The sequence below is a fragment of the Gouania willdenowi genome, chromosome 20, assembly GCF_900634775.1.
Source record: "Gouania willdenowi chromosome 20, fGouWil2.1, whole genome shotgun sequence".
In the NCBI taxonomy this organism is placed as follows: domain Eukaryota; kingdom Metazoa; phylum Chordata; class Actinopteri; order Blenniiformes; family Gobiesocidae; genus Gouania; species Gouania willdenowi.
Window position 1 is genome coordinate 26,208,113 of NC_041063.1, and position 27,569 is coordinate 26,235,681.

General features: G+C 36.5%; 1 protein-coding gene across 3 annotated transcripts in view; it reads right to left on the reverse strand.

The window, feature by feature from the left end:
- The window catches only part of sema5a (sema domain, seven thrombospondin repeats (type 1 and type 1-like), transmembrane domain (TM) and short cytoplasmic domain, (semaphorin) 5A), a 233,000-nt gene that overhangs the window by 131,605 nt on the left and 73,826 nt on the right, over window positions 1-27,569 (reverse strand). For all 3 annotated transcript variants that reach the window (XR_003672528.1, XM_028434683.1, XM_028434682.1), the window contains 2 exons: window positions 22,714-22,908; window positions 2,410-2,509 (listed from right to left, as the gene is read on the reverse strand). Coding sequence is in view for 2 of the 3 variants with exons in the window: in XM_028434683.1 (XP_028290484.1) it covers window positions 2,410-2,509; window positions 22,714-22,858 (245 nt within the window). In the remaining variant the exon portion in view is untranslated. The remainder of the gene's footprint in view (window positions 1-2,409; window positions 2,510-22,713; window positions 22,909-27,569) is intronic.

The following is a 27,569-nucleotide window of genomic DNA, read 5'->3' on the forward strand; positions in this document are numbered from 1 at the left end:
GTTGTTTTTTTATGTATTTTTGTTGTCCCATTGTGGATTTTGTTCCCCCTTTTGTGTATTTAGTCGTCCTCTTAAGTATTTAAGTTTTTGTGTTGTTCTATTGTGTTCTGTTTTTGCAGTAATTTTGTACATTTTTTACTGTCATTTTGTTTAGTTATTCCTTCTTCTTTTTTTTTTTTTTTTTTTTTACCTTAAAGTACCGTAATTTGCATCAGCAAATTTAACCCAGAATTGTCTTTCTGGTCAGACTTTATTTGAATTAAATTATCAAGATTTATACTGTATATCACCATATTAAAAAAAAAAAAAAAAAAAACATATAATTATCCATAATACCTTGTTTCAGTGGGAATTGACTTCCCTTCAAGACCTTCATCCACCTACACATGTTGGTTTGCACACCGTGCACTTTTTCAGATTAGCCTCTACTGTCTTTGCTACAGGTTACATAAGGAAATTCCCTGGGCTCACTTTGTCTTTGTTTGTTTTGCTGTTCTCCTTCCTGAACGTTCTACAGTGTTGAGCTCGTTTCATTCTATTGGAAACTACGGCCATTAAGTCAAGTGCATTAGGAATCAGCAGGGGCTCAACGCACTGAAGGGGCAGTGTGCTGACTCAGCGAGAACATGCAACAAACACAAATTAGGTATTTATCTCAACATTCATGCAGTTCATAGCTGTTTTGTCCAGATTGTGTTGATATAATTAATAAAGAAACTGCAACATGGGTATTTCCATGTTATTTCAACAAATTTTCAGGCCAAACCAGGCACTTCCGTCTCAAAAAATTCTGAAATTTATCAAAAAAAAGAGAAAACGTTGAAATTTGTTCATAATATGTTCAAAAATAAATCCATTCCATTTTTTATGTTACTCATGAAAAACGAACAAACAATAGTTATAAGATACAGGGGCTACAACGACCTCGTGTAAAGGATTTTCTATATTCATGAGTGGTGAAATAACTCGAAGTTTGGTTCCAAAATAGAGATAAAGAATAGTTTTATATCCAAAGAAAGAGGAACTTTTATACTATACATTAAAACAGAAATCAATTTTTTTTCTTACATTTCCACGTGCAGTTATGGGCCAATGAAAACAGTTTTTAAAAAAGTATTTTTTCCAGATTTCCAGAGCGTGTCACCCAAGAACCAATGCATATATGTGACTAATCATTAGTGATGTGAACAGTCTATGTTCATAGCTCTAAGCTGATGAAATTACAGGGAGTTGAGACATATGCTAAGTAGTTTATTGAAGGCCCAAACATGTTCCAGACCCAAACACACACTCACTTTTTACATATTTTGAGGGTCTGGCATGTCTACCAGATAGATGTATAGCAAATATTTTTATATATTATAAGAGAGTAGGTGGAGCTGTATTACTATGCCATATTACAGTTTCCTATGTGATGTAGTTCCTGAGATATTGGAGGCTGAAAATGAAAAAAAATAAATAAAAACGAGCAAAAATCGACCCCCCCCCCCCCTCACTAAATTGGCCACAGTATTCATCCACTCAAATAAAAATGTGGTGTGGCGTATTTAATAATTACTGAACAATTGGTTAAAATGTCTAAGTTTTTTTTTGGGCCATTTGTTGAAATGACATTTATTTTTACTTTATTCCTTTTATTTATTGTATTTATTTCCCCCTGGCTTTTGACTATTTGCAAAAATGGAGAATACGTTAATTTAATCATAAAAGCCTAAAGTGACTTGACATGCTTTTGATGATATTGAATAAGGTGTAAATAAAAGACTAAGAACGGTGTTTATCAAAGTTTATTGCATGTAACTTGGCCCGTGGGAGATTTTATATTCTACAGTATTTTGCTGAGTTTTTTTACATCCCTAAAAGCACGTTTTATGTGTTATTTTCCCCTGTCAAAATACAGTTTATATAATCATCATGTCATCTGGGTTTTCCTTTTAAAACTTGAATTTTTGTATCAAAATTTAAAGAGCCAAAAAGCTCGAGTGAATAATCTAATATAATAATCTAACTAAATTGAGAAAAAAAAAAAATGCAAAGCCTGGAAAAGCAAAATAAATCAAAATCTATGAACTTTGAAGCTGGAATAAGTTCCTAGTAATAACATGGTATTCCCACGTAATCTTTACCTTAACCAGACAAGCATATATTTAACCTAAAATGCATTTAAAACTATATATGAGAGATTCAATATTTTGGTTCCACAATAGTGAGCATAACAATGTGTAATTGTGTTGTCTCTTTGTTTGTCACAGCTATTTTTCTTTGACTTTTATGACTATATTTAATGAAAGTGTCTATTACTGACAGCCTGCGTCAACAAACACAAAATGAAAGAATTAAAGATAGAACCATAAAGAATCAGGCATTATAAGAGAGAAAGAAAGAAGAAGTAACGGGAACGTGGCTTACCTGGCGCCGACGATGAGTTCGTTCTGGCCAGGGTCAAAGGTCAGCTGTGAGTAATCCACTGTGCCCTCTGCTTTGAACCTCGAGAACCACGGTTCCATCTCTGGCAAGAAAACCAACAACAGTTTTGAATGAGCCAATCAGAGCCCAGTGTGTCTAATGATGGATTATTTAAATCCAAACGACCAAAGAAAAGTCAGCACATTCTTTAAACGCTAGGTTTTCTCTACTTAGATAATTAGTTAGATCATTTAAAGATGTTCAACCCATCTTTATAAACAAAAACTCTATATTTATGTGGTTAGACGTGGTTACGCTGAAGAAAAACCAAATTGGTATTTTTGAATTCGGTGATGACTTTTGCCACACAGGAAACTCTTAGATCAGTGTTATAAGCAGGAAAACAAGTCATTCCAACATTACTGTGCCATAGTTACACTTCCATGTAGACTAAAAATACAAAATATGAAAGAAACTGATTATATATACAGTAGTCTCTCGCTATAACGCAGTTCACCTTTTGCGGCCTCAGTGTTTCGCGGATTTTTTTTACAGTGCAATTTTGGATGCATTTTTTTTTTACAGCGTGTAAACCCGCATTGTGTTCTGCGTCCTGATTGGCTAATGCTGCGTTCACCCACCAGCGACACAACCAACTCGGTGAGTTTTACTGCCTACTGAAGCGAGGAGCTGTGCCCCTTTTTCTCCTCTCATAAACATAAACCACCAGTGAAAAAAGCCAGTGTGATTAGCGGCTAATGCTATGCTAGCTCAGTGCTACAGAGAGAACATTTACCTGCTACTACCACCTCATCTCTGATTCTCCTCCACACCTAATCCTTCCTAGTCCAGTCCTGGTTATAAAGGGCGTGTCCTACAGCTCCAGGTGGTCACACACAGCTTCTACTCCATGGTTGAATGGGTGAACAGACCGGTGTTCGTGTTGACGTGATGTCATCGTCAACAAAGACTCTGATTGCGTTCAGCATCAATGTCTGATCACTAGCAGTGTGACTCTGAAGTGCTGTATGTTTGAAAATAGGTTTATGTTTTTTAATCTACAAAGGTTTGAACTTTGAGAGAGTTTAAACAAGAGAAAAATGTTAATTAATTAATGTCTGAGAAAAGTATATAAAGTGTGTGGTGAGGGGTTTTACAGCCTTAAAACATCTATAATAATTGTAAAAAATAAAGCTAACTACTTCATTGCGGGTTAATTTTAGAACGTATTATATATATATATATATATATATTTATATATGACAGATATCAGTCCCAACCGGTTCAACATTAAAAATTACTGCAATCATGTGATATTAGCACTGGAATAACTGTGAGCACTTACAAATATTGTTGAGTTTTATTTATAAAATGATTTATAAAATGATTCATGCCGAATTGGATACTCCAAAGGGCAGGATTTGGCCCACGGACCATGAGTTTGACACAATTCTTAGATAAAATGTTCTAGGAACCAGCAAAGCAACAGAAAGAAACATCAGTCACTAAAACTGCGCAGGTCATGGACAGGTCTTTAGAAATATATCTGAGAAAGTGGTCAAAGTGACAAGCTGGTGCTATATCTATAATCTAATTACAAACCCTTGGTGCCACTCTGATGACAGTCATTTTAACACTGTCATGATGGGTTTCAATCCCAAACTGAGAAGCAGAACTGGGTCAGAACAGTTTTATGGTAAAAAATGAATATAATCCTAAAGATTTACTTGAAATACTGATTACAGGAGGAAGACAGAAAGAACATAATTCACGTTGTGAAAAGGAAAAATCACTGACACAGAAAAGGCAACATGACCTGTTTTTGGTTGTTTTTTTCTCTCTTTCTCCATCTTTATTTAAAATCTGGCCACAACATGACAACGAAAGGCCTCACGTGCAATTTGATGCATTCACGTGCTACTTTTAACTGAAAAACAGATGACTCAGTGTCTCGAAAAGGCGACAAACGGACAAATATGTCTCATTCCTTTCTGTTCAATCCCATTGGCTACATGTTTATTCAGTGATCGTGTTATACTGTGATTGAAAATTAATGTGTATTTGTTTTTATGTGTTGTGATGAACAAGCGGTTCAGAATACTACTACTGCATTTAAATCTGAAAAAGGACTGGTACAAAGACAGGTTTAGCCATTGGTGTATCAGCTCCACTAATGGTGGTTTTACTTGGTGAAGCATCTACATTCACTAAGGCTGTGCAGGAGTTTGTGCAAAACGTGAGAGTGATTCACTGGTTAGCGGTAAATAAAAGTTTCACTAAATGTTTTTGGACTATATCAAGCATTTCCACAGTATTTTTCCATTAAAAGGTTGGCTGAGAGTTGCATGACTTAAGTATAACGTCCCAGTTTTGTAAAACATGTGAAGCATATAGAATGTAAAATGAATGACTGTAGTTGCCATTTATCATGCTTTGTATGATTTGGGGAAGTTTATTAGCCAGTTGAAGGATTTCCACCCAAAACTACTTCTTTCCTCTTGGTTTTTGTGTCTTCAACAGTCATTTAATAACTTCAGCCATCAGAGCATCAGCTGCACACTGTTTGAGGGGGCGTTACGGCCCCTTAGGAGAGCTCTTCTTCTCCGTTTCGTTGTCTACTAAGAAATTGGAACTGTCGCCCCCTGCGGTCAGATTTTTTTTGGGTCACAACAGTTTTTATTCTCTTTCTGTAAACAAAATAGGTTTACATCAACATCTTTAACTTTTCCTGATCATTTAGAGCAGAGATGAGCAACTATCACAGCAGGGCCACAAACATGTGATTGTATCTGATCCAAGGGCCACATTATTGACATTCATGTCAGCATACAGAATAATGACAATGAAGGATTTTGTCTTTGTGGTGCAGTTTTTATTCATTATGTGTGGTTTTATTTGTTTTTGTGTTCTTGTTGTAATTGTGAATTTTTCTGTCATTTTCTGCATTTTTGTTGTCGATTTCTGTAGTTTTGTGGTTTTCTGTATTTTTCTTGTCATTTTGTGTAATTTTCTTTACAGTGTGTGTGTCTTTGGAGCTATTCTGTAATTTGTTGATATGTTTGGAGTAATTTTGTTTGTTTAAGTGGTTGTTGTGTCATTTTTGGAATTTTTTTTGTGTACTTTGTGCATTTTGCTGTCAATTTGTGTGTTTTTTGGGTCACTTTCTGTATATTTGTAGTTGTTTTTTGTATTTTTCTGTAATGTGTTGATGTTTTGGAATTTTTTTGGTATTTTTTGTGTTGGGCTATATATTCCTTCCAATTTCTTAAATTACAACTTTTGGGGATTTGCTTTGGGGGCCGCAAAAAAATTGACTGAGGGCCACATGTGGCCCCCGAGCCAGTTGCCCATGTCTGATTTAGAGCAACCAAAAGCAGCATAAATTGACCAAAAAAGCTACTAAATGATCTGTAAATCAGGCTGAATGTTTCACTTCAATAGAAAACAATGAGATGTTTACAGACAGTGGGGCCGTGTGACATCATCGATCACATGATTTCAAGATGGACGAACACAGGCTCTAAAACTGTAAAGTAGTCCCTTTTTAATAAATAAATATGATTAAAAAATAATGCATTTTATTAGACATAGAACTTCTAATAAGTACATTTCAAAGGTTTCAGGCCACCTTTGGATCCCTTGAACAGGAATTAAGTCTTGGGAGAGAAGATGAGAGATATTATTCCAGACAGATACTGACATCTTATCCACAGAGGCGCATGTTCTTTCGGCGCCCACCCTATTAACCCCTGACCAATGACGACGACCTGTCTACTGTGTGGTTATCTGATAGGTTTAGGGTGGTCAATCACTCATTACAGAGACTTGTAGCTCTTCATCGGTCGTCACTTCCCTCACCCACAGTCATAATATCCCATCCTTGAATGACTGTAAAGATCAGATTACACTTGAAGAAACCATTACCAAACATGGGTACTATTCACATGTGTAATTGATATCTTCAAAAAGAATGCCAAACCTTTCTGTGCCCTCAAAGACGACAAGAGTTTCCTCTCACGAATCATTTATCAAACCATTTGGAAACAACAGTTTTGAGGCAAAAAAAAAAAAAACAATTCTTTCAAAAGGTCCTTTTTGTTTATTTACCGGGGAGCTTTCTATCAGAGCCATAACAGAGCGAAAGGACAGCATGAATATCCTCCTCAAAAACACATTATCTACTTCTTCAGACACACCTGTCAGATGGCATTTCAAATAAAAGCTCCATCTCCCTTGACAGCCTCCAAAGCAAATACTTTCCAGTTTCTGTGGCAAATGTGGCATTTCTTAAAATCAAGACAAAAAAAACCCAGGGGTTTCCAAAGAACATCTGCCACTTTCCACTCATACACAAAGACTCTCCTACTGAAACAATATCATACGCTGCTAGTCTGTGCCACTGTATGCAAAGAGAGAGATTTACTTGTTCTCCTCCAAAGTCCCCAATGCAAGAAAAAACAACAAAGGCTCTCAAGTTGTGAAGTGACGCTAGTACATTTTCATTAGCCTCCAAGAAATACGGAATCTCGGAGATCACGACCATTTCTTCTACAACCCCTAAAGAATGTATTTTTTCTTAATGGCTGTTGCTCTGTTCCTTCTGCAGAGACACAAACTTTTTGGATGTGATAGTCCTTTTGGCTCCAGTGGGGCCTGTTTTTTTATGCTGTGGAGTGAATCTCTGGCATACCAATGAATGCAGTGGTGACACACCCCCGGGGAGAAGACCAGGTTTGACAAACCCAGCTTCTCCCCATAAATCTCCCCTGCTCACTAGGGGGGAGACTCGCTAACAGGGTGATTGAGTGCATGTACGTGTGTGTGTGTGTGTGTGCGTGTGTGCGTGTGTGCATGTGTGTGTGTGTGTGTGTGTGTCAGAGTCTGCAGTCGTGGGTGAAAAGTTCTAATTGAAAACAACAGAATTCAAAGGATTTCTGACCTTTTACTGATGAGGGCATTGAACCCACTCATAAACATGCATAAGCAGAATAAATATTTGTCTCTGAAGCTAAATATATGGAGCTTACATACGTTAAATCATGTAAATTATTTAGTTTATTGCCAAGACGTGGCATATGTAAAACAATATTTTTGAAACGCTTGCTTGCAGAATATTGATTCCACATCACCACTGAGACCCATCTGATCTCTGATACGACTAAAATAAAATATATTTGTTTGTGGAGTTGATGTAATTGCTAATTTTACAGGCACCGAGAGAGGTTTCGACGACACCCATGCAAAGCCGACAAATCAACCTTATTTTCCAACCAGGGAAATAACGGCATCGCTGAACAACCCCAAGCGTATATACGCACTTTAAAAAAAACAGATATTGCTTTTTCATTTCTTAAATTATTGCTCTTCTTTTGCATATTAAACGTGTCGCATCGGCAGCACTATATAAAAATAATCATCTGTATTTTGACTAATCTGTTTTTTTTTCTCCAAAATATGATCTCTTATTTTTCTTTTCCAATTGAATCGTTGGGTAAGTGCAGCGATGGGCAACTTTTATCACAGTGGGGGCCACAAAAATGTGATTGTCTGATCCAAGGGCCACATTATTATTAACATTCATGTCAGCATTTAGAATTAGGGCCAATCTGAGCAATAATACAGATAAGAACTAAAGGGATTTCTCTGATTTAGTAGTTTTGTGTGTTTTTAGTGTTATTTTGTGCTATTTTTGGGTTGTTTTGTGTATTTTTCCTCATTTTGTGCATATTTGTTGTCTCGAGTCTTTTTGTTGAGTTTATTTTCCTGTTCTTTTGGGTTTTTGTAATTGTCTTGTGTGTTATGAGTCAGATTGTGTAGGTTGTCATTTGTTTTTTGTTCTCATTTTTTTTGGTGAATATTTGTTGTCATTTTTAAGACATTTGGGCTTATATTTATTGGCCCTTTGTATGTTTTTGTGTGTGTTTTGAAGTCTTTTTGTGTATTTTTTCCATTACTCTTTAGTGTATTTTTCTATAATTTTATTTTATTTATTTAATTATTTTTACAAGTCAATTTCTGCATTTACCTCGGTGGCCACACAAAATTAGACCAAGGGCTACACGTGGCCCCCGGGCCGCCATTTGCTTATGTCTGGTTAAGTGTATCCTTAATAAACACAATAAAAGGTATATATTGTGATAGAGATTATTATTAATTTCAATATTGACACACTTTATTTCGTACTTCAAATTTAAGTGATTAATTTTGTGTCGTAAATATTAAATAGGAAATTGTTAATATTTGTCTTGTACATGCATGTTTATGTATAAATGTACGTATGTATGCGCGTAAATGTGTGAACATATATGTTTGATTTGATCTACATATAGAACTTTGTGCAGAATATATATTGAATGTGTGTTGTAAAACTAGTAACATTCGTTTTCGTAAGTATCATGTTTTTTTAATATTCAACCTACATCCTTTTGGCTGATTATTTAAAAATTTGAGTGTTTTTTGTACTGTGTTTTGTTTCTCTGAAGACTGGAGAAATAAAATTCAAAATTCAATTACACCCCAGGAAGTGCATGGCAACATTATTTTTGTTCAGCGCAGAAATACCACATTCCACTTCCGGTGCAAAAAAACCAAAACAAAACATAAATTCATGTAAATGGAATTTTACTGCAATAGACTGAAAAGACTAACATAAACCAAAGCTAGGATATAGAATAGACTCCAACCTTATTTTCCAACTTGGGAAATAATCACATTGCTGAACAACCAAGAGCGAATGTGCACACAAAAAAATGATCTTGCTTCATATTTCTATGTTCTTGATCTTCTTTTGCATATTAAACGTGTCACGTTGGCGAGACTTTAAACGTGTGTAATAATGTGATCAACTTTTGGCCAGGCTTGTACGACGGCTGAGTAAATTAGACGATTGGCTTCCTGTGGCCTGAAGGCGTTGTCACACACACTCATGTGCAGACAAACACTCACGAGTGGGAATGAAAAATTAAGGCTAGAGTCAGAGCTCATAGCCAACAAACACACACACACACACACACATTATATACCATTTTTTAACGCCACTTATGCTCTTACCCCCCGTTATCTCTAAAACAGAGCTGTTGATCAAATCCGTGTACCCTTCGTTCTTTGGTTATTCCGTTTTAAAACCAAACCAAAATAACAAATAAACAGTGTGGTTACTTTGTTTTACTGATTTAAAACCAAAACAGAAACACCAAAAACCAGATAAGCAACATTTTTATTTATTTTTTTAAACTTGTTCTGTTTGTAATATTTGGATATTTACGGGGAAATCAGAGCAAGGTTTCACACCTGGTTTCCCTCCACAGGTCCTGGACCAGGTCTCCTCACACAATAGGACTGTTTAGGATTTATTTCAGCAGTTTTCTGGTCCTGCTCCTGTTTTCATTCAGTCTGTGGATGTTTTAGCTCATAAAAAGCTGCTCAAGGTTATGTTTTGTTTCGAGGTGTTACGGTCCAAATAGTATCCAAATAACCTGGTGACTGACTATAGACTTTGAGGCTGGTGTGAGGAACAATAGATGTTAGAACTTCTACCATTTGACACTTTCAAAAACAATTACAGCTTTTTTTAGGGCAGTAAAATATTTATTATGCACGTTATAAATACCGCTAACAGCAGCCGTTAACACAAGAAACAAGAAGCACCAGTAGATTCATTACACCACCTCTGGTTTCACATGTCATGTGCATGTTTTACGTAACGTCCATTTTCTGGCTTTGATTTATTCATGTATTAACAACCTTTTAATTCACCAGTAATGTGACTTATCCGTTGCTTCTTTTTATGTCCGGACAGGGAGCAAAAGTCACCAGATTATCTGGATACTATTTGGACCATAACACTGTTGGTAGATATTCACAAATTCAGACTTCCAGCAACTCTTTAAGGAAATGTCATCAACACACAAATTTCACCTCTTTCCCATCAGTGTGAGGGTGACAACATGATGCATCATTTTTTTAATCAAACAACAGAATAAAAGTCCGTCTGTGGGTCCCCTCTGTGTGGTGAGATTAAAACATGAAGCTCTAGTCCTAGTTAACCCGGAAATATCCAAATATCACACAAACAGAACCAGATTTAATTTTAAAACAGAAAGACGCTGCTTGTTTGGATTTTATTTTTTCTGTTTTCCTGTTTCTGGTTTTAAATTAAAAAAAAAACAAAAAAATAGTTTTTTCTATTTTTTTATTTGGTTTTGAAACAAAATAACCAAAGAACGAAGGGTGGACGGATTTAATCACCATTCTGAAGAAGCAGTTGACGAGAAGACAAAATGATTGAATGCATAAATCTTAAATAAAGCATCTAAGGCCACTTTCCACTTCTGCCAGTGCAAGCTGCAGCAAAACCACAATGGCAACACGTGGTGGCAATTCGGAAACATGAATGTTTTTTCTTTGAATATCGTAAAGAGAGTACAGCAGCTGGTGCTGACAAAAAGAGACACATTTACTTTGAATACAGCCTCGCCATAATAGAGCACAGTGAGAACTGCTGCAGATGATGGGGTCAAAAAAAACAAAAAACTAACACCCGCAGAGAAAATCTAAAACAATAACTTTTACTACAAGGTACTTTAAAGTTTGGAAGTGAGTTTTAAAAACAAGCATGTTTCTCTGCAAAAGGTTGTGCGGTCAACTTTTGAGCAGAAACGACAGCGAAGCCACAAAAAGGTCAAGAGTGTATTAGAAGTGCTAGGGATGTAAGTATATATCCTAAACCAGCTAAAAATGTATAAAACTAAGAGGAGATTAAAATGGATAGAATACTGTATGTGCATCAATACTCTGATTAAACAATAGGGGGTGCTGGGACTGTTTTAGGGCCGCTTGTTTCGACGTCACGGTCTCTGGTTCAGCGGCGAGATGAGAACTTTAATCTGACCAAAAAAAGAAGACCAGACCCGTCCTAAACCAGTCCCAATGACGCCGATGTCTCTTTAAGCCTGCTATTATACTTAGGGTCAAATTAACCCCATTCAATGTTTATTATTATATAATAATTTATTGTATATAAAAATAAACTTTTTTTTTCTTTTCTTTTCTTTTCTTCATAATTCATGACTTCCTAAATTGATGGATACAATTGATTAAGCATAAAATGAGAAGATATCAGTAACATGTTAAGATTTCATTTATTCAAGCAATGTTTTTCAGGAAATCTACTTAAAAATTTTACTTTGATCTCTTCTGATCACTTTGATATGTCCTTATGAAGTCTTTCTGGGTGTGGTACTCAAAAGAACTCAAAAGGACTCATGAAAGCGATCAGTAGATGCCTTTGAGGAAGACTGACAGTTGGCTGTCGAAACATGTCAGGAGATCAAAGTACATTTCTAAGTACAATTCAATGTAAATTTCCTGAAAACATTTCATTAATTAAATTAATTAAATAAAATAAATTAAACCGTAACACATTATTTTAAAAATAAGACCAAATGCACTTGCTGAAATTGTATAACAGTAAGGACAGTATGTAGGTATTGCAAGAAAATACAGAGCTACACACACACGATTGAAAAAAAAGTGTCTGTGGCTCAAATATCTCTGTGAATCAGGCTCAGATTGACCTGAGACTTTCAACATGGCTGCTGCTTGGTTCAAGGGTGTGCAGCGTAGGAATTGTTTGGACGACCCACCCCTACGCCCCACCTCCTGAGTAGACGGACTCAGTGATGATGTCATCAGTCCTAGCTCGACAGTGAGCTTTACAGCTTTGCTGAACAGCTCAATGTTGACAGGTAGTCATGGTAGCTCAGGATAATAGCTGTGTAGCATCTACAGGAGTGACTGCACACAAGGCAGACTAAAGTGGGTGTAATATCCTTAAAAAAACACCCCGTAAATATTGATCAGCAGGTGTCCTCAGTGAGCAACGTTTGGAACTAAGGTGAGTAATAATAAAAAATTGTGTGTGTGTGTGTAATTCAGAAATTAAATTAGCATTAGGAATTAAGTGTTTACAAGGTCAGTTTAAAGAGGATTTAACTTATTCTGAATTAAAGAGGAATTAAAGCTCCCATCCATGAAAAAGTTACTTAACCTCCCACGTTTCTATAGCAACACATACTTCCTACGGGCACTGCACTAGTATTAGTTAAAAAAAATCTTGACAACTTAAATAAAAGAATAAGAATCTGTATTTTGACTAATCTGTTGTTTTTCTCTAAAATATGATCTCTATGTATTCAAATTGAAAGGAGTTAAGTCCATCATTACAATCTTTGATGAGTTTTTATTTTATTCATTTATTTTTTAATTTAATTTAATTTATTTTTTAAATCAAATCAAATCTGGGAACTTTACACCCCTCGTAAGTGTATGGCAACATTATTTTTGTTAAGCACAAAAATACCAGATTTCGCTTCCGCCGCAAAAACAAAAAACAAACCAATCATATATGCATTTAATTGATGTGCAGGATTTTTACTGCAATGGATTGACTAAAGAAGCTAACAACTATAGCTATGAATAAACTGTATTTCGCAGGGAACTTGTGATCAGTGAAAATAAATAAAACCAGAAACAGGCTGACCTTGCGAGTTGGGGGTTCAAGCCTAAAATGCTCCAGAGAGCTTTTAATACAAAGAAAATTATCCCCATACGACCAATTAAACATCTACAATACCAGTCACAGACTCCTGCGTTTATGAATGCTATGGGGCGGCCATTTGTTGACTCTTACACAGTGCAGCGCTACGGCAGTAAAACACGTCTCCTCCTCAGAGACAAGGCCTGTGAAGGCTTTGTTTACCACACTTTATAACCTTTAAAGTCTTCACCAAGGAATGCTTGTTAAATTTAATTCTTTATAATACAGCACATCTCTGGGACTCAGAGCCACGAAAGACCACAAATGCTCAGTATTCAGTAGAAGTCCCCTATCGCCGCTACTAAAATATGCCTTTAAATGGCACACATTTACATGGGGCCTCTGCTGCCGAGGCTATTTCCAGCCGTTTCTGTGAAACTTTAACCTTTGTCTAAACATTTGGAGGCACCGCTGGTGAACTGTGCAGTCTACTTTCTTACGGTAACCCTACATTTTCCAAAAACCGCCACACATTGCAGATTGTACTCTTTAGAGCAGAGGTTGTTCCTGCACCACAGTAGCAGTTCTCTCAGGGAAGTGTTGTGCCAAGTCAGACAACCAACAATTCCCCAGTGGGGTCAAATGTACGCGAGGCAACACCCTTCCACAGCGGGGCCACAATCACACAGAAAGAAGGGCTGTCACTGCAACCCCGACCTTGGCCTCTCATGGTGGCTCAGAACCACCACTTAGGCCTGGTATTGTTGACTTTACGAGATCTGGACTAGAGTTCCAGGAGTTTTGCCATCTACAGCTGCAGAATTATACACAAAAACTGCTCTATTCTTTGTCTCTGAAAATAGCTGCTGTGAAACCACTGTTAAAAAAGAGATCACTGGTTGCCTCTATACTGGCTCACTATAGACCAATCAGAACCTTCCATTCATTGAGAAGACGGTCTTCAACCATCTGAGTCAATTCTTAACATTCAACAAAATATTTGATAAATTTCAGTCAGGCTTTGGTTCTCATCACAGCACAGAAACTGCTCTTATCAAAGTGATCAATGACATAAGGTTGAACACTGTAGTATCTGTTCTCATTCTATTGGATCTCAGTGCTGCATTTGACACTGTAGACCAGGGGTCTGCAACCTGTGGCTCTGGAGCCTCATGTGGCTCTTTGACTTTTTTGCAATGGCTCCCTATAGCTTTAACAAATATTAAAATAATAAATTATTTCTCACAGAGGGTATTGATCATTAATGACATTAACTTCAAATACATTATGATAAACCAATGTGTTAACTCGTAAATAAATCACATTGTGCAATAACCATGCCACATCTACAGACCATCAACTTGCCTGCACCTGTGACTAACCTTAACTTTTAAATCCCGGTAAGATAACTAAATTAACAAAAAGACAAATCTGAAAGAAAACAGAGATTTTATTTGTGTGTGGAAAGATTTATTTAACTGCCAACATGCCGGCTAAATATGCATGCTTGATATGTGGCAAGAAATGAGCAATTAGCATGTGTTGAATGACATGATCATGTGTTATTAAATTTAAGTTATTTTTGTAACCCTTCAAATCCATTAACTCAAAATTATTCAATATTATTTTAACTGTATAGAATAATAGAATTTTATACACTGTATTGTCTTCATTGAGAAGGTAATTTTATCAGCTTCGGAATAACTTTAATCCAGGTGAGATTAGGCAAAATGGCTCATTTGAGAGTAAAGGTTGCAGACCTCTGCTGTAGATCATAGCACAGATTGCAAACATGGGTTAAACTAAAAGGAAAAGTAATGCAATGGTTTAAGTCCTACTTGGAGGAGCGAAGTTATTTTGTAAGCATGAGAAACTTTGAATCTGACAGATTACCAATGTCCTGTGGGGTTCCTCAGGGCTCTGTTCTTGGACCTCGTCTGTTTAGCCTTTATATGCTTTCTCTAGTTCTACATAACTGTAAAGTTGATTATCAGAGCAACGCAGATGACAACTATATCTATCACTGAACCCAGATGACTATGGTCCCATTGAGGTGTTTTGTGACTGCTTAGAAAAAGTAAACTGCTGGGTGAGTGAAAACTAAAACTTCAACTAAATCATGACAAGATGGAGGTGATTGTCTTCGGTAACAAGGAAAAGAGGACTGCTGTCAGCAAGTATCTTGAGTCTGGATCTTTAAAAGCTTAAGACCAAGTCAAAAACCTTGGTGTTCTGATTGACTCAGATCTTACATTCAGCATCAGATCAACTCTACCACAAAAACATCTTCTACCACCTAAAGAACATCTCCAGACTGAAAGGTTTAATGACTCAGAAAGATCAGAAGAAACTGGTCCATGCTTTTATCTCCAGCAGACTGGACTATTGTAATGGTCTTCTGACAGGAATCCCCCAAAAGAGCATCAAACATCTACAGCTGGTTCAAAACGCTGCAGCTCAGGTCCTAACCAGAATTTAAAGTTCTGCTGCTGGTGTATAAATGTGTGAATGGGTTTGGTCCAGAATACATCAGTGACATGTTAGTCAGGTATGAACCCAGCAGGTCTCTCAGATCTATGGACACAGGTCAGATAGTGGAGCCCAGAGCTCACAGTAAACACGGTGATGCTGCTTTTAGTTGTTATGCTGCAAAGAAGTTGAACAAACTGCAGCAGAGCTGAATCAGCATCGCATGTGAACATTTTTAAGTCAAAGTTAAAGGAACTCTTTTTCTCTACTGCGTATGATTGAGAGAGAGATTTTTGGTCATGTTGATTATAGATTTTAAGCTGTTGACTGTTTTCTGTTGCATTTTTTGATCATGTAAAGTACACTGAGTTGCACTGTGTATGAAATGTGCTATACAAATAAATTTGCCTTGCCTTTGAGATTTGCTGAAATTTAGCTGACTGTTTCCTTCAAGCATTTATTAAATTCAACCTTTTTGCAGAACTCTTTGTTCCATCTATTGCCTTGTTTAGTCTAGCCTCTGTTTAGCTTAAAATGTCAGGGCGTTACACACAAAAAAATATCTTAATGTCACTCGGTCAAAGGTTCCATTACAAAATGCTCATTTCACATGCAAATCATGAAACACTCAATTTACAATGACAAGAAATAAATAATAATAATAATAATAATAATAATAATAATAATAATAATAATAATAATAATAATAATAATAATAATAAACTGGGTAATGGACTGAAGTATGGACGCTCAAGCAAAAATGTATGGCTAGAGGTTTCTTAACCTTCTACAGCTAGCATTCAAAGGAGGAAATTATTTAAATTCTGTTTTTGTGGGTACTTAATCCTTTTTTACAGGAATAATATGTCTCGAAAGTTGATGGTAAATGAGTGGATATGTGTGGGTGTACCCTGCTTTGTTACCTGATTAAAAAAAGCAAAACAAACTAGGATGGCAAGATTAAGTTTGCCAACAAACTAAAATATTTATTTGGAGAAGGAACGATGATGAATTATTAAAAAAACTAAAAGACTAGTCACACTCAACAATTTATTTTATTTTTTTTACTAAAGCTGTGACAACAAACCAACAAAGTGAATAAAAACTGCAAATAAAAGAAATATATGAAATCAAACTTCTGCTGACAGAGTTGTGACCAAAGTGACTATAAATGGTGGAAAATATGATGAAATGGGATTTTAAAAAACATGAATTTGGCAAAAAGTTGCAAATTAGAGTGGGCCAAAACAGACAACAATGGTTCAAAATATGCAACATTAGGAGAAAAAAGTGGTGAAAAGGGTTTCTAGATGCTTAAATTGTCTTGAAAGTTGAACAGATTTGCAAAAAAAAGGCTTTGAAATTTGATAAAGTAGCAGAAATGACAAGAAAAAGTGATGAAAAATGGTTAAAATTTGGCAAGTTTGGTGTAGTTGCAGAAAATGGGTAAAAAATATTCTTAGCTTCTTTAAGGTACTGTATCTGACAATCCCCTCCCAGTGTCTTGTGACCCAAATGAGGTCCTGACCCCAAGGTTGAGAACCCCTGGGCTAAATACCACCTATACCAGTTAAAAAAAGAACGGGTAGTGTTATGTTCAAATATGTTATGATTCTATAATTTAAAGTACAGCAGTTAGCTTAGCACAGCACATTTAAATTAATATTACTAGGCATAAGAAGACAGCGTAACCAAACTAGACAGTCATATTGGACGTTATAAGTTTATATTTCATGTGCTAAGAAGCTTTGCCTTCATATTTCAAAGATATGGACACCAATCTTCTCTTTAATGTCTGGGGAACGCGGCTATGATTCAAGAAGTCATGAAACTGTGTTTAAATGGTAGCTTTGAGGCTCCAGGTAAATGCTCACAGGAATAATCTGTGTGACAAATTGTTTGTGTTGGATTGCTGTAATTCACGGGAGTTTATTTAAAGCGTTTGCACTTCTCTTTGCCATGGAGACCTTACACACAACATTTGAACACAGCATGTAAAGGACTGACATAAGACTATGATTAATCAACAGTTTCTATCTCTTTCAGGCACAGTTTTTGAGTGTATGTTCGATGGGTTTTCACTTTTGTTAAAAAAAAAAAAACCCTCACAATTTATTATTTTGACTAATAAAAATCAGTGAAGAAGGCAGCACGGTCTCATAATAATTAGCATGTGAACACTTAGCTGCTTGTTGTGTGACTCCCAGTGCATCATGGGACGGTTGACTACTGCAAACTTAAAAATGTCCCCATATAGTATACATCCGAGTATTTCTCGTGTAAATCTTTTCATACTGTAATTTGAATGCACAACATACTCATTTTGACGTCAGACATAGTATGAGTAGTACATTAGTATGACATTTACAACACAACCTGAGTTGTTGTCAGTTTGTGTTTGCCTTGTGATGAACTGGCACCATTTCCAGGGTGCCTCCCCCCTCTTAATACCCTTTGAGATGTGAAGATTGGCACCAGATGAAGATAAACAGATGTCTTAATAGGGCACAGGGGGATGACCACGTCGCCACTATTTAAACCTAAGCATAGACATGATTGGTAACGATGTAGCGTCGGATCAGACGTTCCCTTTGAGTTTTCAGATTAGACATGTATTCCAATATTCTGAAGTCACTTAAAAGAACATATACTGTAGTTAGTTCTAAGGGCTTTTGACCACGACATGTGTTTTACAATTGTAAAAATGTCTGTTTTATGACCTTGCCCTCGACACTCTCTCTTGTTTTTTCTTTCTAATACACTCTCTTGGATCAAAGACAAAGTTCTTTTGCCAGTTCAAGGATTCTGTGTTGCATCATCCACCGTTTAGTGCAAAAAAATATTAGAAAAGCCTATTAGAGAATAATTCAAAAGCTCATGTATAACCCAATTTCTTAAGCATTAGTGAAAGCTAGTCTTATAAGAATGATTTATCTTTCAAGTTTGAAGGCATAGGATTGACTTTTTGCTTCTGATATAGATCAATCCCCAAAAAGTACTTCTTATAAAGCAACCAGTCAAATCAGTCAATTGAAGCACAGTGACGGGAACAAAAAAAAAACACTGTTCGCACTCCACTGAGGAGGTTGGTACAACAGCAGAAATGCTGGTGAAGGACTCCATCCAGCCACAGAAAACATCAAAGGAAGAGATCAAAGATCAGAACCTCAAAGGAAGAAGAAAAACTGTTCAAAAAGAAGACAAAAATAATCTTGCTGGAATAACTATGCGAAAGTCAAGGAAACTTTAACGAAAACTTCAAAGGAACTACCAAAGGAAAGATCAAAGCGATCAGCAGATGCCATTGATGAAGACTGGCAGGAAATCCACTTTGATCTCCGGACATATTTCAACTAAGTAGCAGTTGCTTGACCAAATTAAACCTTAACATAATTCAAAGGAAGAGATCAAAGAGAAGATACTTCCTAGGGAGTAAAAAGATCAAAAGGCACAGACCGAGTGCAAAGTGGTCCAAAGCTGCAGATAGGAGAGAGTGATAAACAGTTATGGGACTCAAGCTGAGGCTTGATCACCCTGTAGCTGGCCACCTTTGATGAGGGCGTCTTGTGTTAAAAAGGCCAGAGTCACAGCTATTGTAATTTAGACACAAAACTCTGGATCTTGATGAAGTTAATCTACAACGACTTTGACAAAAGATGCTGAACTGCCTTTTTTTTTTTTTGCAGTAATCACTGTACTTAATAAACTTTGAAGTTTACAATCTGCTAGAAGGCAAATGCAAATCTACCTATCACATAATCTTAAAAGATGTAATAAAAAAGTCTTGGTATCAGGACGTGGATGAAACAAAACCAGACGGAAGACCTTTGTTTGACAACATACAAGAAGTTAGGAACAATTATCATTAAAGCTTTTTATTGAGACCAAAGACTTTACCCCATGAGCCGAAATCAGTGTTGGTGAACCGTGTCTGAGGACTAACGGAAATGTCAACTTTCCTAATTAAAGCTTCTGTCCTGCAACCAAAGCAATAAACCAGTGGAGCTTGAAGACCTTATTCAGTAATACATTAGTGTGCACTAAAGCCTCGGCCACATACACATGTGCGATCTGCCTCTGACTGCAGTGTTAATTATTGGAGGAGATTTGGACTTTAGTCATAGTCTTTTGAAAAAAATGCTACTTAATTTTAGTCCAAATTCAGTCATTTATGCATAAACTCTGCTACCGTCCAAGCAGGACCTCATTCAGCTTTTAAATGTTAAGTGTATCTTAAACTTTTATAAATGTGCTGCAGTATTTAATCAGTAAAGTAATCTAAGACATCATAAACACAAACAAGGGACAACACTTATTAATTTTAAGGCTTTTTAGAGGTTACCATAATTTCTTTTAATGTGGTATTTATTGCCAAAAAAGTGTGGACTGAGGTCAATATAAACGTCATATCCGTGTCTCCAGGATCACTGTTGTGAAATTGTTCTCAGCGCACACAGGGGGGCAGACGTCACCTCAGTGGGCGGGGCCTCGGAACAAGGAATATTTAAGAGTGTATAATGTTAATGACGATTTAATTCAGTCTTCTATGTGATTAGTGCCTTATTTCCTGGCCAGATCCGTGTGCCCATAAGGGTTTTGTTTTTATTTGTTTACAAAAGTATGAATACATTTTAAATAGTTTTTGTTCATGTGATTTTTATGCTATTTTAGTCAGTCTGGGATGTAAATTGCATACGGAAGTACTACTCAATAAGTTTAACGTCAAAAAACTATGTAGTGCATTCACGTTAGATAGTATGAAAAGATTGAGTATCCAAAAAATACCTGGAAGTATACTATATGGGGACATTTTTTAAGTATGCACAGTGGGAACACTAGTCATACACAACCGTCCCATGATGCATTGCTAACCGAATGTAAAATGGGCCTGGGACATCCCCATTTCAAAATAAAATAATCTGTTCTTGCATTCCATTAGTTTTTTTAACTCTTCTGTAAATAAGGCTTTTATTTTGAAGTTAACAGGAAGTTTAGTCAGTAGCACAATGGAGAGTCTTTGAAAATCTCAGAAATGTGTAAATGAAATGTGTTTACATGGTTTCATGGATCAAATGAGCACATTTTGATATTCTACTTGGTCACTTTCTCACTTCAAATGTTTTCAGAACTTTTCAAAGTAAAGGTGGAGAATCAACAGAGATATTTAGCCTCAGTGTCCTTGTAGATTCCAAATGCATCTTGGGAAACTTGTAAGTATACTTCAGCATACTTATAGTAGATAGTAGACAGTATATAGCCATTGAGTTAATCGTCCAAGTTCTTTACGAAAACTATGACGTAAACATTTCGTTACAGAAATGACCACCGACAGAAAGAATAAGTGTCACCTTAGCCAACAATCGTCCAAAAAAAAGACGAGTGAAAAAATAAACAGGATAAGGGAAAATATATTTTTCTTTGCATGCATGTGCATCTTTGTGACCTTGGTTTTTAGTCATTTTCCCTCAGACAGTCAGAGATGTGATTATTTTTACTGGGATTGTGCTGGTCTGAAAACAGCTCAATGACATTTTGCTGCGACACAGTGGGCAGACAGGCCTGCATTGATCGCTATCAATACTCTCTGTTGACTGGGTTTCAAAGCCTTTCATTACAGCATATGTGATATGAAATGAAGGCTGGAAGTAATGGAACTGTATGAGCGGGTATACTGTATCTAAAAAGTGCAACGGCATGTGGTAAATGAGAAACTCTTTGTTCTGCTTTATTTCCATAAGTAAAAGGAGACAAAACGAAATGCAATGACAAAGCTTTTTATGTTGTAATAATAAACTAAATGGGAAAAACAAGAAACATTCATTAAGGATTTGGGATTTTATGCCAAAAAAAAAAAAAATCAGAAAATGTCAAACAGAGTGCTTCAGGTGGAGATTAAAACAAACCTAAGCAGCAATTTCAACCTTTTACATCTTTTATTTGATCAAATGCTCTTCGATCAATTGATCAATGAGGCCCGTTTTGTATAGATATTTCTGAATTATTATTTGTAGAAAAGAAAAAAAGTTATTTCCCTTTGGGATCAATAACCCAGTCACTATTGTTTAAAAAGCAAAAACACATTAGCTTTTGAATAACTTTTACAATTAGTGAAATCTAAAACTCAACATGCCCACTGTGTTTAATTACATCTGCAAACATTTGATGTTTACCGTTGGCTAACTGCTGTTTAACTAAAGATGCTCGGTTCACAATAAAAGTGTTTATTTTTTTGTTAAATTGTTTCTAGATTTACCAAACTGCTTATATATATATATATATATATGAGCATTTTTTATTTGTATTTTTAGTATTTGCACCATTTTCTTTGACATTTAACAGGCTTTATTTTTAAGCCAATTAAAAAAATAAATGAAGGTCCATTGTTCTATGAATCTGTGATAACCACATTTATTTATTCATCTGAATAATATCCACTGTTATCCAGGAATGTTTATTATTATTTGGGCCCTAGTATATAGTCATCTTAAAGACGTACTGTAAATCCTTGTTTTAATCAGAAATAAAATGTGTTAAAAGTAAAATAGTTAAAAATGTGGTGAAATGGGATTTTAAAAACCACAAAAATGGTTAAAAGTTGCAAAGTGCCAAAAACAGACAAAAAAGGGGGTAAAAAGGGATCAAGTGTCAATATTGCAACAATTAGTTTATATTGGCAAATTGTGAATGTGGTTAAATGAGCAAAAATAATCATGAAATATGTTGACAAGATGTTAAAAGTGACAATAATGGGTCAACATATGTGACATTAGGTGGAAAAGTGGTGGAAAGGGTTTATAAGTGCTGAACATGTCTTGAAAGTGTAAGAAATTTGCAGAAAAAAAATTGTCAGAAATTGGAGTAATATAGCAAAAATGCATTAAAAGGAGCAAAAATATGGCAAGAAAAAGTGATAAAAATTGGTTTAAATATGGCAACTTTGGTATAGTTGCAGAAAAAAGGTAAAAAATAAGCAAAAATGGGCTTGAATTGTTGAAACAAAATGTATTAGTTTCTTGAAGGAATCTGGCGACCCCCTCCCAGTGTTTTGCAACTCCAAATGGAGTCCTGACCCCAAGGTTGAGAACCACTGCTTTAAGGTAAGGCAAATCCATTCTTAATAAAGTCACTTTCTTAAACAAGAAAGTTTTTTTTTCTTTACTTTCTGCAAAGTTAATTATTATTTAGCTGAAATCTTTGAGCTACAAGGCGTGAAGCCGGTTTATAGACTATTTATTTTCTTAGGGAGTATAGAGAACAGTTTTGATGAGTGTGCGTGCGTTTGTGTGTGTGTGTGTCTTTACCTGAATGTGGGACCAGCGGGTGCTCCGTCTTATAACAGGGAGACTCAGGCAGCAGCACAGGTCCTCTCCTACAGGCCACACCCCCCAGCCACAGGACCAGCATGCACTGCAGCAGCAGTGCATGCTGGGTCACCGGGGGTCCCATCAGGGCCTTGGGCTCACTTCTCCTCAGGCCTCAGGGGCCAAGAGACACACCTGTAGAGAAAAACACAACAGGCAGATATGAGCAGAGGTACAGAGTACTGATATATCCTGTTACTCAGATAGAAACACTGTTACGTGATTTAAATTGATGATCCAGTCCTTGATATAAATCACTGGAATCGTTTGATCTGCATTACTTCTTTGCCTCTTTTATTGGGCGAGTGTGTGTGTTTGTATAATATAATATGCACCCCCATGAAAACAATAGCTAATGTGTGTTGTTTATTCTTCATTTATGTATTATTCATCATTAAACGTCTCTTTCTGGCTGATTGATGTACGTTAGCAGCAGTGCGCCACTCTTTCCCAGTAAATTAAATCCAGCCGTCGCGCTGAATCTAATATGTTCTTATTTCAACCCCTTCACTTTCTGGACTTGATTATTATATAACACTTCGCCGTGGGTTTGAGCCTGGCAAAAAAGTCATTTAGTGCAAAAAGAAAAACAAAGCAGTTTCCACAGCTCAATTGTTACTGATTTCTTTCTTTGTGGGGTTTGAATTGATGAGGAGTCTAGACCATCTACATCATTATTTTTTAATCATTCATGTGAAGCCATTACTGGGCCTGAGTCGTGCTGTGCGCAGTAGATGACGACGACTCCCCGACTGTACAACACATTAGGAGGAAGTTAAAAAACAAAAAACATTAGTTTGAGCTTTCACAGCATGTTGGACCTGTTGGATTCGTGTTTAATTATCTTTATTGCACGTGTAATTGTCTCTTTGGATGTTCCCCAAGCAGTCGGGTAAGGAGGAGAAGAACACAACTGAATGATTGTCAATGGTGCAAGAAAAATCTAATCAAATCACATTTGGACATTTGAGGGTAAGTGCTAAACTTTATGATGAATCTGCAACAGAAGTAAAGCGTGTGAATGTTTGCTTTAGATAAAGACAAACCTCACATGCACTTTAAGTATAACAGCATCTGTGTTAGAACAGAAGGTAAATCTCTCCACTCAAGGATCGACGGTAAAAACCATCCACAACGACAGGTGGTTTGATTTAATTTACTACCTGAATGCAAAGTGTTGTCTGCATTTAATGTGCATTAAATTACTTTGAAAACTTGGGGCTTGTGTTTTGATTTCTAGTTGAGGGTGCACAGTCACACCTGCAATGCACCGGATAATAGGAGTGTGCCAATACATTGATTATTAGATTAATTGTGATTCGACACGTAGCGATTCATAAATGTTGAAAAACAATATGCACAACTACGTCACATTTCACGACTCTTCCCCACCCCTTCCATTGTCCTACCCTGACTCCCTCTTCCCTGTTCCCTTCCCCTCAACTAGGTGTAACACTGCCCTCTTTTTTTATATCCTCCCTTTAATAAAGTGTTTCTTACCCTGCCTTATGGAGGGCTGGTGATAAGTCACAATTATGCAATAAAATACATTCATTTATTTAATTGCAAAAACAAAACATGGATTGCAGTTTTAAAAAAATTGCACTTCATGTCGTGTTGACCTTCGACAGCATGTGCAGACAAAGTAAAAGAAATAAAAATGTTTAAGTTACCGCCCCAAGACACCTGAAAGAACGCACCAGGAAAAGGAGGAAATGTTAACTCTTTAGTTACTAGTTAGTTACTGAGTGTGAGATTCACTACAATAATCAAGTGACGTATCCTATGATTTTAAAGTTGACCAAGATGTATCGGTGCATTCCCGGCACTAGTTTCTCTGTGGGGAGAAAGCAGCAGCATGCTGACCAGCTCCTTTTCCCTCACATGAACTTCAAAATATAAAATCCTGAGACTGAAGACGGCAACGATGATGAGTAGCTGTTAATAACGATGCACCCGTTTTTACGCAAGGTTGATAAATGAGAGCCATGATGTTTATTTGTGGAATACATCCAATGAGGTGTCACAATAAAAGTAGCCTTCACTTGTTTTTTACATAAAGATCTACATCATGTGACGTAAAATTATGATAGTGGGGAGGGGATCTATGTTTATGTCGGTAAAAATTGGACAATATCGGCATCTCGGATATCAGCAGAGAGCTAATATTGCACATCGCTAGTCTTTACGAGGGTTGGCCATTGAGCATTGATTGGTCCTGGGACTAACTTTCCGATTCTCGCGGAATCGTTCAAGTTTTTTTTTTTTAAATTTTGATTCCTACTTTCGATATTCAGTCCGTGAATCGGAAGAAGAAGCTGCCAAACACCAACGAAGACGCTTCCACCTGAAGTGTTTGCATTATTGCGTAACTGGGCGAAACATTTATAGACGAGTTGAAAACAGTTTGTAAAAAATTTCATGGACGGGTTCTGACTACTTTATCCAGAAAAACATCTGGTTAGCAGCAAAGTTAAAACTTGTCAACTTTTTTGAGAATGCCTCTTAAAAGAATCGGGAATCGTTCAAATTCAAACGATGCCCAACCCTAGTCTTGTCTTTACCCTCTGTATTAAATTGTAACTATCTCGAGCTGCTCTGACACCTGAATTCCCCTCCTCGAAGGTAAAGTAAATCCATCAATCATTCTTCTGTATATTATATTTCACCATGTGTTGCTCAGAGCTGAGATTCAACACAGAACCGTATTGTTTTATTCCCCTGCAGTGGTTTCTGCAGCTTTCTGCTATCTCTTCACCACGAGGCATCAACTGATCCATGGGGAGATAACGGCAAGAAGATCAGATGCCTGACTCTACAACATCCCCAAAACATCAGTAGAAGCTCTACCATCACACACACACACACAGAAACCACCCTGGGACCTGGTGATGGATAACACACCACTAAATCCAGGCTACAGTGCATATGGATGGAGTGCACGTCATGTGAAGCAATGATATGTAAATGTAAAAGGCGAGTCTGTGATAGTAAAAACATGTAGAATGGACAGAAAACCATTGGATTGCTTAAGTACAGACGACTTTTTGCATTAATTGGACCCTCGGGATATGTGGAAAAAGGGCATCTTGACTAAATTAAAAAGAAAAAAAAACACTTCTAAATGTGCTATTTTTCCTCTTTTGACAACCAACGAATGTATTTTAACTTTCAGGTTAGCAACTGGTGATTTATAAGTTGTTGTTCTCAGAGAATGCTGGACTGATGAGCAGCCCAAGGGCATCACAGGTAGTTCCACTTTGTGTTCGCTTTCTGGCTCCATTTTTTCCACAAAACACGATGAAAAATACCAAACTTCTGTGTCGAAATGATGTAAAACTATCAAGACACTCATTAGACACAAATATGTATAGCCCTAGTTGGAAAAAATGTCAGGTTTATTATTTCGTATTTTCTGTTTTCTCATGTTTCACTTTGGGATAGTAATAAAGATGCAAGGAGAAGAAATGGAAAATTACTTCAGTCCTGTGTTTAATAATTTCCCCCCCCCAAGCGTGTGCATAGGTGTCTGCTTTATTACCTTCACCATGGAGGGAATATTTTCAGCTGTTTTTATTTGTTCATTTGTCTTTTAGCAAGATTACGTCCAAAGTTGTTAAAAGTCAGTGCTTCTCAAAGTGTGGGGCGTGTGAAACCTTTCAATTTCATGCCTATCTGAGATCACTCAACAAAATGCCTACACACAAAGAAAGTAATAACGAGAAGCCTGAAAATGTAGCAAAAATGAAAAAAAGCATTGAATTATTAGACTGCATTAGATGCAAACAATAATACAATGTAACGTGAAAATGATTTAAAATGACAAAAAAAAGTTTTATTTTCTTTTTAAGATTTTTGCCACATATTGCAATGTTATTTTATTTACTGTATTTTTGACTATAAACTATTCACGAACACTTTTAAATTTGGTTTTCATGCAGGTGATGGGTGGGGGGGGGGGGCAATGGGCTTGAAAGTTCAATGTTTTGTGCAGTGCATATTTCCTCTTTACTTTCTTATTATTTCTGTTACTTTCAACCTTTTAAAGCCTCTAGTGAACAGGAGAGTTAAGGCCCCTTAGGAGAGCTCTTCTTCTCTGCTTCATTGTCTACTACCAAACCACAGAGTTGGAACTGTTCCTCCCTGTTGTCACAGATTTTTTTTCAGGTCACGACTGTTTTTATTCTTTTTCTGTAAACAAGAGGTTTATATTGAACTTTTCCTGATTATTTAGAGCAACCAAAAGCAGCAGAAGTTGGCATTTTGCCCGGAAAAAGCTGCTAAATGTTCTAAAAAGCTGCAAAATGATGTATAAATCAGGCTGAATGTTTCACGCCAACAGAAAACAATGGGATGTTTACAGGCAGTGGGGCCCTGTGACATCATCAATCACGTGATTTCAAGATGGAGGAACACAGGCTCTAAAACTAAAGTAGTACCATTTTTTAAAAGGCAATTTAATAAATATGGTGTCAGGCATAGATCTTCTAATAAGTGTATTTCAAAGGTTTTTGGCCAAACAGTAGAGGATTCCTTTAACATATAACATCCACTCATTCTCTGATCATTTACCCTCTGGGTGAGTGAAATGTGCACACGGGGCCATACTAGGTCAGCAGTGTATTGGATAAAGTACTCCATTGTCCCTGTAGAGGAGTTATACTAACAGTGGTTATGGTTATCAATGCTGATGATACATTCTAGCACAGTGGGTCATTTTCCACTGAATTCCTTTGTGAATTTGGTTCTTTGTCCTCCTAATAAGTCTGAGGACAAAAACAAAGACTAAACAGATC